The sequence below is a fragment of the Acartia tonsa genome, chromosome 5, assembly GCF_053477335.1.
Source record: "Acartia tonsa isolate MP-2025a chromosome 5, ASM5347733v1, whole genome shotgun sequence".
Taxonomy (NCBI): Eukaryota; Metazoa; Arthropoda; class Copepoda; order Calanoida; family Acartiidae; genus Acartia; species Acartia tonsa.
The window spans coordinates 46,313,565-46,325,801 of record NC_137264.1 but is presented as its reverse complement, the minus strand read 5'-3'; the positions used below and the strand labels follow the sequence as shown (position 1 = coordinate 46,325,801).

At 33.7% G+C, this 12,237-nt stretch overlaps 2 protein-coding genes across 3 annotated transcripts in view; both read left to right on the top strand.

The window, feature by feature from the left end:
* Positions 1-12,237, top strand: part of LOC145319655 (uncharacterized) — a 265,819-nt gene that overhangs the window by 119,846 nt on the left and 133,736 nt on the right. The gene's annotated exons all lie outside the window — the stretch shown is intronic.
* The window catches only part of LOC145319652 (uncharacterized), a 205,592-nt gene that overhangs the window by 131,602 nt on the left and 61,753 nt on the right, over positions 1-12,237 (top strand). Inside the window, exons 3-5 of the mRNA XM_080161921.1 lie at positions 724-820; positions 7,846-7,911; positions 8,690-8,777. Coding sequence (XP_080018047.1) covers positions 777-820; positions 7,846-7,911; positions 8,690-8,777 — 198 coding nt within the window. The 5' untranslated portion in view covers positions 724-776. The remainder of the gene's footprint in view (positions 1-723; positions 821-7,845; positions 7,912-8,689; positions 8,778-12,237) is intronic.

Genomic DNA, 12,237 nt, shown 5'->3' with positions numbered 1-12,237 from the left:
AAGATAAAGACTATACTCGAGGTTTACGCAAATTTGTCAAATCTTCCCCCCCCCCCCCATTGTTTTCCCAGTATCAGGGGTCTTTAGGGATAACACATCTAACGGTAAATTGTTATATATCCCCAATGATAATAAACAAAAAATACCTCTCTGTAGGTTAATATTATTAGTTGAAAAGTTTCAAAATATTTACTTGCACCGGACACCTTTCCATTTATGATAAATAAAATTAAATAATTTCTCTTTGGAGGGTAACCATCCCCCAAAATAGTTATAAACCTTTCCTGGACCTATGAAAGCTACATTTTAGAGAACCATATCGGTTCTTCGCTACCCGAAATCCTTCGGTACAGGTGGAAACACATACAGACATACGCTCCTAGAGGCCTCTAGGGGCACTTGAGAAAGGAGGAGTCGAATTTGATAACCCAATTTCTTATTTCAGATTTTAAAAGAAAAAGTAATAATTTTAAATTCTGGTTAACATTTTTTTTGAGGGGGGTAATTTTTTTCTATGGGCGATTTCTCTTGGGAGGGTGGTGGTACCCTCCCCCAAAATAGTTATAAACCTTCCTGGTACCTATGAGAAGCTACCCTATTAAGGAGATTCAGCGGTTAGCGAGATCCTTCGGTACACTGTACACACAAACATGACAAACAGACACACAGACAAACAGACATCCTGTTACTTTATTATAAGGATTAATTATTTTCTAAATTTAGGCTTGAGACTCTGATGCTAGTTTAGTTTGGTGTGGCAGTTTCTTCAGCGGGGAATGCCAACTTCTCATATTAACATGGGCAGCTATGCAGAACCAAGGTGAGAACAGATAGACAGAAACACTAAGGGGGGGGGGCGTAATGACATAAGCTCTTAATCCGTGAGCAAAATGGTCTAAATATTGAGCTAGACCCTTCAAACTTGGTATATAAGCCTAGTCCTATAGGTATTACATCTAAATGGCAAAAAAATCCAAAAAATTTTATTTTTAGGTTAGGTTAGGTAAGAAAAACCCTGCGGAAATGAGGTTTTTAGGCTTATTTTGGTCTATTTTGATTTGGAAACTTGCCTTAAATTGTTTTTTCTTAGGGTTTTAACTTAAATACACTGTATCTATTCATATGGACATTATTTAAGATGATTCAGCAAGTCGGGGACCGACCCCAGGGGGCTAGGTGGGTGGCCCGCAGGGGTTAAGTTCATTTTTCCCAATATATTTGTTGTGATACATCAAATTATAGGTTTGTTAGGTCAAGGAACTCAAATTCAGAGCTAAAAAAAGCATTAGACTAATCTGAAGCTAGCCCCAGCGGGCTAGGTTGGTGGCCCGCAGGGGTTAAGTGCATTTTTTCTAATATATATCTTGTTATATATCAAACTATAGGTTTTTTAGGTCAAGAAACTCAAATTCTGAGCCAAAATTAGCATTAGACTGACCTGAAGCTAACCCCCCCGGGCTAAGTTGGTTTTCTGCAGGGCTTAAGAGCATTTACCTAACCTAACCTAGAAACTTACTTATATTTTTACAGGTTTCTTTCTTGAATAAACTGTGTCTATTAATGAAGACTTTATTTAAGATGATCCAGCAAGTCGGGGGCCGACCCCAGCGGGCTAGGTGGGTGGCCCGCAGGGGTTAAGTGCATTTTCCCCAATATATATGATGTGATACATCAAATGATATGTTTTTTAGGTCAAAGAACTCAAATTCAGAGCTAAAATAGGCATTAGAATAATCTGAAGCTAACCCCAGCGGGCTAGCTGGGTTGCCCACAGGGCTTAAGTGCATTTTACCTAAGCTAACCTAGAAACTTACATTTATTATTTTTTTTAGGGTTTTTTTTTCTAGAATAAACTGTCCATTCATGAGGACCTTATGAATAAACTGTGTCTATTAATGAAGACTTTATTTAAGATGATCCAGCAAGTCGGGGACCGACCCCAGCGGGCTAGGTGGGTGGCCCGCAGGGGTTAAGTGCATTTTCCCCAATATATATGTTGTGATAAATCCAATTGTAGGTTTTTTAGGTCAAAGAACTCAAATTCAGAGCTGAAATAAGCATTAGACTAATCTGAAGCTAACCCCAGCGGGCTAGATAGGTAGCCCACAGGGCTTAAGTGCATTTTACCTAACCTAACCTAGAAACTTACGTTTAATATTTTTTTCTTCAAATAAACTGTCCATTCATGAGGACCTTATTTCAGATGATCCAGCAAGTCGAAGACCGACCTCAGTGGGCTAGGTGGGTGTCCCTCAGGGGTTAAATGCATTTTTAAAAAAGTATGTGTTGTCATACATCCAACTATAGGTTTTTAAGGTCAAGAAGCTCAAATTTACAGCTAATAAAAGCATCAGACTAATCTGAAGCTAGCCCCAGCGGGCTAGGTGGGTTGGCTGCAAGTCTTAAGTGCATTTTACCTAACCTAACCTAGAACCTTGCTTGTTTTTTTATGGTTTTTTTCTGGAATAAACTGTGTCTATTTATTAGAACATTATTTAAGATTTAAGACCCCAGCAGGCTAGGTGTGTGGCCCGCAGGGGTTAAGTGCATTTTTAGTTGTCATACATAAAATTATAGGTTTTTTAGATCCAAAAATTCAAAGGGGTAGTTTCACAAAATGCATTTGAACTTAATTTAGTGAACTGCATATTTTTTCCTGGTTGATTGGTTAAACTACATTTATATGGCATATATTTGAAAGAATTTAAATTTTGATAGTACAATGTTAGCGGTGGAAGAATTTAATATGCTAATAGGATACAATTTTTTAATTTAATGTATACCACATACCACGAAAAAACTAGCATCAGGTTGCTATTGTGTTTTTTTAGCTTCTAATTGACTTTAAAAACCTATAGTTTGATGTATAACAACACATAATTTGGAAAATTTACCCCTGCAGGCCACCCACCTAATACGCGGGGGTTAGCCTTAGGTCAGTCTAATGCTTAAAATAGCTCTGAATTTGAGTTTCTTGACATAAAAAACCTACAATTTGATGTATGACAACACACACTTTAGAAAAAATGCACTACACCCCTGTGGGCCACCCACCTAGCCCGCTGGGGTCGGTCCCCAACTTGCTAGATTATCTAAAATAATGTCCTCATTAATAGACACAGTTTATTCAAGAAAAAAACAAAAAAGAATAAGTAAGTTTCTAGGTTAGGTTAGGTAAAATGCACATAAGCCCTGTGGAAAATCTACCTAGCCCGCAGGGGTAAGCTTTAGGTAAGTCATATGCCAATTTTAGCTCTGAATTTGAGTTTCTTGACCTTAAAAACCTTTATTTTGATATATAACAAGATCTATATTGGAAATAATGCATTTAACTTCTGTGGGCCACCAACCTAGCCCGCTGGGGCTAGTTTCAGATTAGTCTTATGCTAATTCTAGCTCTGAATTTGAATTAACTGACCTAAAAAACTTATAATTTGATGTATCACATCATATATATTGGGGAAAATGCACTTAACCCCTGCGGGCCACCCACCTAGCCCGCTGGGGTCGGTCCCCAACTTGCTGGATCATCTTAAATAAAGTCCTCATTAATAGACACAGTTTATTCAAGAAAAAAACCTGTGAAAATATAAGTAAGTTTCTAGGTTAGGTTAGGTAAATGCTCTTAAGCCCTGCAGAAAACCAACCTAGCCCGGGGGGGTTAGCTTCAAGTCAGTCTAATGCTAATTTTCGCTCAGAATTTGAGTTTCTTGACCTAAAAAACCTATAGTTTGATATATAACAAGATATATATTAGAAAAAATGCACTTAACCCCTGCGGGCCACCAACCTAGCCCGCTGGGGCTAGCTTCAGATTAGTCTAATGCTTATTTTAGCTCTGAATTTGAGTTCCTTGACCTAAAAAACCTATAATTTGATGTATCACAACAAATATATTGGGAAAAATGAACTTAACCCCTGCGGGCCACCCACCTAGCCCCCTGGGGTCGGTCCCCGACTTGCTGAATCATCTTAAATAATGTCCATATGAATAGATACAGTGTATTTAAGTTAAAACCTAAGAAAAAAAACAATTTAAGGCAAGTTTCCACATCAAAATAGACCAAAAAAGCCTAAAAACCCCATTTCCGCAGGGTTTTTCTTACCTAACCTAACCTAAAAATAAAAATTTTTGGATTTTTTTGCCATTTAGATGTAATACCTATAGGACTAGGCTTATATACCAAGTTTGAAGGGTCTAGCTCAATATTTAGACCATTTTGCTCACGGTTTAAGAGCTTATGTCATTACGCCCCCCCCCCTTATTACTAGCGAGCTATGTAGAACCAAGGTGAGGACAGACAGACAGACAAACACACTACCTATTACTATGGCTGCTATGTAGAACCAAGGTGAGGACAGACAGACAGACACACTACCTATTACTAGGGTAGCTATGTAGAACTAAGGTGAGGACAGATAGACAGACAAACTATGTAACCTATTACTAGGGCAGCTATGTAGAACCAAGGTGAGGACAGACAGACAGACACACTACCTATTACTAGGACAGCTATGTAGAACCAAGGTGAGGACAGACAGACACACTACCTATTACTAGGACAGCTATGTAGTACCAAGGTGAGGACAGACAGACAGACACACTACCTATTACTAGGGCAGCTATGTAGAACCAAGGTGAGGACAGACAGACACACTACCTATTACTAGGACAGCTATGTAGTACCAAGGTGATATATAAATCGACTGACAGACTGATAAGACATTTAGATTGAAAATCCTTCCGAGACAGATAGACATACCTTATAAAATAGATAGACAGATAGATCAACTAACAAACAGACACTTCAATAGGCTAGTATGAGTAGAAAATATAGAATTGTTCAGCAAAGTTTGAGACAGCCTCCAAAATTGTATTATACGTAGTTCAATATTCCCCCGCTAGATATTGCTATAATACATCAATATTTGCATTATAATAGTGGATCAAATAAGTTTTTCAAATAAATAATATTAATTTTTCTTTCAAAGTGATGTTAGTATATTAAAATTATAATAAAAATCTAAATAAAAGGAGTATTTTTATTGATCAATTTTGAAACGCGATATATAATTGATTTATAGCAAAAATGGCGCATTTTCTGTACACTTGTTATTGCTGTGCTACTTATGGATATAGTTGTTCTTACTTACATTAATTATGTAGTAACGCAGCTTACTCTATATAATAGTAGTTCTTTATGTAGGCCGTTAATAGCGGTTAATTAATTGAAAACATTTTACGTTAGTCCATGTCAAAAATTCTTACATTGCTTTCCCTTGACGTCACAACTTTCCCTTTTAAGCAACCCGATTGTTATGGGATAGGGGGGGGGGGGGGGAATATTGATTTTACGCAAATGTTTCAAAATTAAAATCAATCAAAACTAATATTAGATTTATTTAATATACTAATGGCCACGCTCCTAGCATTTAGAGGATCTATATTTAAAGAGACAGAGCGGCTAGAAAAATAGCTTTAAACCATCCCAATATATAAATCTGAAAATATAATAGCCTAAATCCATCACAGGACCTACGTGAAGCTTAGAGAATTTAATCGACTTAGTAGTTATTGAGATCTTAAGCTTTAGACAAACAAATCTTACTACTTTATAAAATAGGATTTACGTTTTTTTTTTACTATTTTTTATATCAGAAAAACAAGAACAATAATGTAAATAAGGTACTAAAGTAGCGTAAAAAAAACATATTTAGAGTTTTATTATTCATCCTAGCCCTCTGGAATTTTTGTTTAATTTGAGTAGAGGGATTGAGATTTTATTATTTTCTAAGGAACTATGAACTCTGGCCGCAGCGCTCGGCCACCTTGCCTGCCTTGGCTCCCTAGCCTATAACCTAACCTAACCTAAAATAGTTGTTCTCTGTCGGGGGGGGGGGGGTATTCAAATTTTCAAAATTTGAAGAGGATAACGCCAATCTAAGGGATGGCAAATTAGGGATGTATGTATATCAATTTATCGTCCATTGTCTTATCCCTTTTAATATCAACACATATTTATACAGAAGTTGTCGGGGAGGGAGGAGACATTGAACTGTTTATTACCCTAGTCACCAAAGTTTTTTTTATTCATTGGCTTGACAACTTTGGGGACTTTTATTGCCTTTGATTGGTTGGTCCATTAAGTTGAGTGTCCAAACGTTTCAACCACTAATTGTAATCTACAGAATAGATAATTTTGTGTATTATCATTGGGGTGTTAATCAATTTATCGGCCATTAGATCCCTGAGAAGCTGTGCTGTATTTTCTTTATTTAAAATTTGATCAAGAACATGTTTTGTGGTTAAGCTTGTTAATTTTGAATTTGGTAGCGAAGCTACTCCTTAACCAAGTTTTATTTTCCATTCTATACGTCATTATGTTAGTATTTTCTAGTATCAAATGAAAATTCATGTTTAGCACAGTATTACTGACAATGTAGAATCCATAAAACTGGTTTCAATCCTAAGCGTTTTTTATTTTAATATCCACGGAAAGCTGTCTATAATAAGATTCGATAAATAATTATTCTTAAACTTATTCTCAGGGATCTAAAGGGATAATACAATAGCCGATAAATTGATGTACATTTCCAATAATGACACACAAAAATGCCCCGTCTGTAGATTAAAATTACTGGTTGGAACGGTTGAACAGTCAACTTATTAAAAGCCAGTCTCCAAATTTGTGAAGCCAATCAATAGGAAAACATAATTATAAAACTTTGGAGGCTAATTTATTAAACAGCTCATTGTCCCCTCTCTCTGTTCTTATTCTAGTGCTTTAACTCTAACTAGCGGCTTCGCCCATAGCCTCTAGGGGCTTTGCCCCAAGAGGTTTGAACAAACCAATTTTTCGTATTTTATATTTAAAAGAAAAATTTAAAATTTATGAGAAGCTACCCTGTAAAGGAGAACCCGATCGGTTTAGCGGTTAGCGAGATCCTTCGCTACAAACAAACAGACAGACAAACAAACATCGTACTACTTTGTATTATAGATAGTTTGATTTTGATTTTCTTGACCATTTACATATTTTTTTATTATTCATTAAAGTATGAATTAAACCACTCTTGTTTGGTTAGACGCAAAATAATAAAATAATAAAAATTTCTATCAATTGTTAACTTAATCAAAATAGAAATAAAGCTTTTGGCTTTATTGTAATGTAGCTAAACACATTTATTTACTCGTTTTATCATTGTTTTGATAGGAGTCTAAAATATGGCCTAAAACTTTCTAATAAGCTTACAGTTTTTGAAAAATTATTTGATAGGTAATAATACCTAATATTATTTCAGACCAAAACATTATGTCCATGTTTTCAACCTAAATTGACGACAATTTTTCCCATAATATCCACATATATTCTTAAACCATTGACATATTATGATTCAAAACAAGAGGTGGGGGGGTGGTTCAGGTTTCAATTCATTCTATTTAATTTTTATGCCTTTTTGAATAAAAGGGCATCTAGTTTTCACTTTTCCACAAATTTCATTACTTTCTCGTCATTTTATGGCTCTGGGGACAGATCAGAAATTTTTGTTAATAAATACATTTGTCATAAAAGCAAACTTGTCATAAAACATTTGTCATAAAAGCACACTTGTCATAAAAACATTTGTCATTAAGGTACTTTTGTCATAAAGGTACGAAGTTTTATACTGACAAATGTATTTATGACAAGTGTACCTTTTATGACAAGAGTACCTTTATGACAAATGTATTTTTGCCAAATATATTTATGACAAATTTACTGAGCCCTTGGGATATCTAAAATAATGGTCTTCAAAATGTTTGTTTCTGTACTATAATGCTAGCAAATGTTTTATTTATTTTAGGTCTGGGACTGATGTAAAAATAGGCAGCTACGCTGAAAGACTCGACAGTAGTTCTGGCAAAGATAGGTAGGCATTACTTGTACATTCAAATGACTTTTAAAATAACTACTCATTTGATTAAGTTCTCCTTTATCTATAAAGCTTCACATAGGTCCTTGGCTGGTTTAGGCTATTACACGTTTAGATTTTAGTGTTGGGATAGTTTTATGCTATTTTGTACCGTATTCTTAACTACCATTTTAAATACAGAGTCCCCAAGATGCTTTGGGCGCAGCCACTATTACAAATTAAATGATAATGTAGGTGATTTTGTTATTAGAACATTAGGGGCCCGTTTTGATTAGCATTTACTGGCATTTACTTTTTTGAAAATTTTGAAAAGGGGGTGAGGATTAAGGTATGTTTAATACCTTACTGTAATCAACACCCATTAGTAATACTGTACATGTTTTAGTTTATTTATTAGTAGAGAAGATACTCTACAAATAACCTTGTCTGTCCGTTAGTAAGTAAGTTCGTAAATCTTTTGGGGAAATATGATTTTTTTCGGATGCTGAAATTTTTAGTGAAGATTCATACGACATATTTGCACCTAATCTATTCATTATTTTGTTTGTCTGTCCGTCTGTCTCTCAGTCATGCTTGAAAACACATAAACCTTAGTCTTTAAAGGTTTCGTGATTTTCTTTGAGTTTTTACCTATTCTTTCTCTTATTTTTTTGTTCTCACTTTGTGTTCTATAACTCACTTTGTTCTTTTGTCAATTTCATGATTCTTTGTACTTTGCTACTTATGGATGTTGTCATCCTTGTTTACCAGTTAATTATTCAATCTATTTATCCAGGTATAACAGTGAGGATTCAATGGAAGACAATAATTCTAATAATTCATCCCTGGATTCTGCGGCCAGGCAACAGGACTTCCAGAAAAAGGTATTTAACAATTAAAAGTTCTAAGGTAGTGTAGTAGCTATTATGAAAACTTTATGATTCTTGCCGATTTAGAAGATAGGAATACCTAATTTTGCTATTATGGCTTCGAAACCGATTAATATACACAGGATAAGAACCGGTTCTCAGCCATACTGAAAATCATGTATAGCATCGTACAAAAGACAATTTTCTACCAAAACTAATGTGAAAATCAAAATACAGATCCTACTTTTATTAGTCAGGGCCTTTGGCCTCTTGGGGATAACAAAACTGGAATTAATCTTATAATATTTAAATTTACTCTCTGTAGAAAGCTATTTATAATAAGATGTGATAAATAACTATCCTTGTACTAAAGTAAAAGGATGTCTGTTTGTGTGTTTTTGTGTCTGTGTGTTTGTACCGAACGATCTTGCTAACTGCTGAACCGATCGGGTTCTCCTTAACAGGGTAGCTTCTCATAGGTCCCGGGAAGGTTTATAATTATTTTTGGGGAGGGTACCACCACCCTCCCGAGAGAAATCGCCCCTAGAAAAAAATTCCCCCGTCCCCAAAAAATATTTTTTGTAAATTTTTTTTAACTAAAAAAAAATACGGGGGGGGAGCACTCCCCCCCCCCAAAAAATTTCTTCTCCCCCCCCCAAATTTTTTTTTTTACTTTTTCTTTTCAAATCTTAAATAATAAACTGGGTTATCAAATCCGACTCTCCCCTTCTCATTTGCCCCTAGAGGCCTCTAGGGGCGTATCCGCTAGTAAATTATAAAGCTTCTCCCCTAGCTCTTAGTCCTGAGAGGCGGATGGTATTTTTTTTATTTGAGCCATATGTTCAATGGGGAATATCGTACCCCTCTTTATTCTAAATTCTAAAACCTTCCCTGTACAAATGTAAAAAACTTCCCTAAATTTACATGACATACATACAGACATTCCGCTACTTTGATTCGTATGACAGGTTTTTTAAAAAATAAGCTGGTATAACCAACAAACCCCTTTGCTTGCTTAACTTCTAAAAAATCTTGATTCTAGTCACCTGTAGGGTTCTTAACTCAATCTAACCTAACCTGATGTAATCAATACATTTGTATTTGTGGTTCACTTACCAGATGCTATTGAATTGCCAAGATGATTTTATTCTTAGCACGTCTTTGAAGGTTGCAGGTAAAAAAAACAGGGGGTAGGGACTGTTAATTTCACTGATACCCAAAGTTTTATTACCATGACATCTCGTTCGTTGGTTCAATAACTTTTAATACCTTTATTTAAAATTTGAATAGTTGGTCGATAATCCTATTATATAAAGTAGTAACCGTTTTTTGTCTGTCCCTAAGGATCTCGCTAACCGCTGAACAGATAATGTTCTCCTTTACAGTAAAACTTTTTATAGGTCCTGGAAAGGTTCTAAACTATTTTTAGGGAGGGTGTCTTCTCCCCCCTTCTCCCCCAAAATATATTTTTTTAATTTTTGAAACTCAAATTTAAAATGGGATGAGGTCGACTTTTCCCCCTTCTACCTTAAGTGCCCCTAGAGGTTTCTAGGGGCATAGCCGCTAGTTTATTATAAGGGGATTATTTTATTTAACATCATGGGGATTTACATAGATTTATTGTCCATTGTCTTATTCCTTTAGATACCTGCATAACTACACATGTAAGAAGTGCAACTCTCCTGCCATATTATTTCAAAATTATTTAAAATTTATTGGGAATGATAAAAATTCGCCAGTAATTTCTTATAATATGGTTTAATGATTTAAAGTATAGAGAGATATTTCATTAGTAGAAAAAGAAAACAGTTTATACTAATTACTTCACCCCTACCTTCTAGGGGAGGACGGGGGAGGTTAGAAAATTGCATAAAAATTTTACAATGTACATACTAGCATTTTTCGAGTTCCTTATTATTGGACTAGCGGCTACGTCCCTAGAGGCTTCTAGGTGAACTTAATGGGAGGAAATCACCCCCCCCCCTTCCGAACCCAGTATTAGTGTCTTAGAAATTATCTTAGTGACGTAAAAAAAATAGGATGTGTCGATACTACTAGGATTTTTAAGAATTGTTAATATAGGCCTGAAATCAAGATTTTTTGTGCTTTTAAAAAATATTAAAAATATTTCTAAAAATTCTACATTATTTTTGCTCACTTTTAAAAAACAAAATCAACTTTTTTTTATTTTTTTTTATAAAATTATCTTTCAAAATTGAAATAAGATCTATCAGCTGGTATTGTATTTCTTACATAACTCAAGAGTTGACTTACAATGTGTAAATATTTTATAGATTATTTAGCAAAATAATAAAAAACCTATATGTAATTTCGTGATTAATAATTGGCTTAATCTTACATTAAACATTGAATGATTTTAAATAATTTTCAAATATTTGCTTTTATAATTATACTTATTGTATAAACCCTTCAAAAGTTAGCGCAAAATGCTATATATTTTATCACATATGAGCTATTTTTTAAGCCAGCTTTTTAGTCAAAATTTCAAACCAATAACAATTAAATCAAAAGATATTAGGTTAAAACTATATATAAACGAGAGTAAAGAAATAAGATATTGCTATCAACAACAACAAAAAAGGGTTTTGTCTAGTTTTTGGTAAAAATAACGCATATTTATCATTTTAAATTAAAGCTATCTTTTCAAGATTACATCAATAAATTCGTCTGTATTTTATAACTTATACAGCTGTTACCATGAAAAATCAATTGATTTTCCATAATAATTTTATTTCTATATTAAATTTAGAGACAGCTAATTTTTCTTTAAATATAATGAGATGTTTATCAGAAATTTTTAATTAAGCATAATAATGTATATATAAAAAAGACAATTACGAATAAAAACAAAACAATCAATTATTAGATTATTTATATCAATAAATTTAACGGAATTTGAACGTAATTGTTAAAAAGCTAGCTTAAACAGTTTTGCCATTAAAAAATAACCTTCTTTATGAATGGTACATTCTAACAAGGGTAATGATATCCAGTAGAGCAACATATTTAACAAATATGTCTTTAAATAATCAGTCTATTTAACAAATATCTTTTTAAAATGCATAAGTTATATTACCTCTCACAAGATTGTTTAGTCCTTTGACACTGTACATAATTATTATTTGATTGATCTATCCTTAATTTTTATTCATATTCAATTTTATTGTTTGTATATAAATATTTAATACCTGTATTATAATACGGTTATTATTTTTTTTGCTATGTTTTTATAAAATAAATATCTAAGCAAATGTTACCAATTCTTATAATTATCTGGAATTGAAAAGAATTACTTTCATTCGGTTGCTAAAAAGAGGAGAAAAAGAAATGTATTGAGTCAGATAGTAGCCTTAACCTGTACAGCTTTACATTTATTTCATAGATAAATTGAAATTGAAATTAGATAAAATTATTAATTGATTTTAGATTATTAAACAAGACATGTTAGAATTAT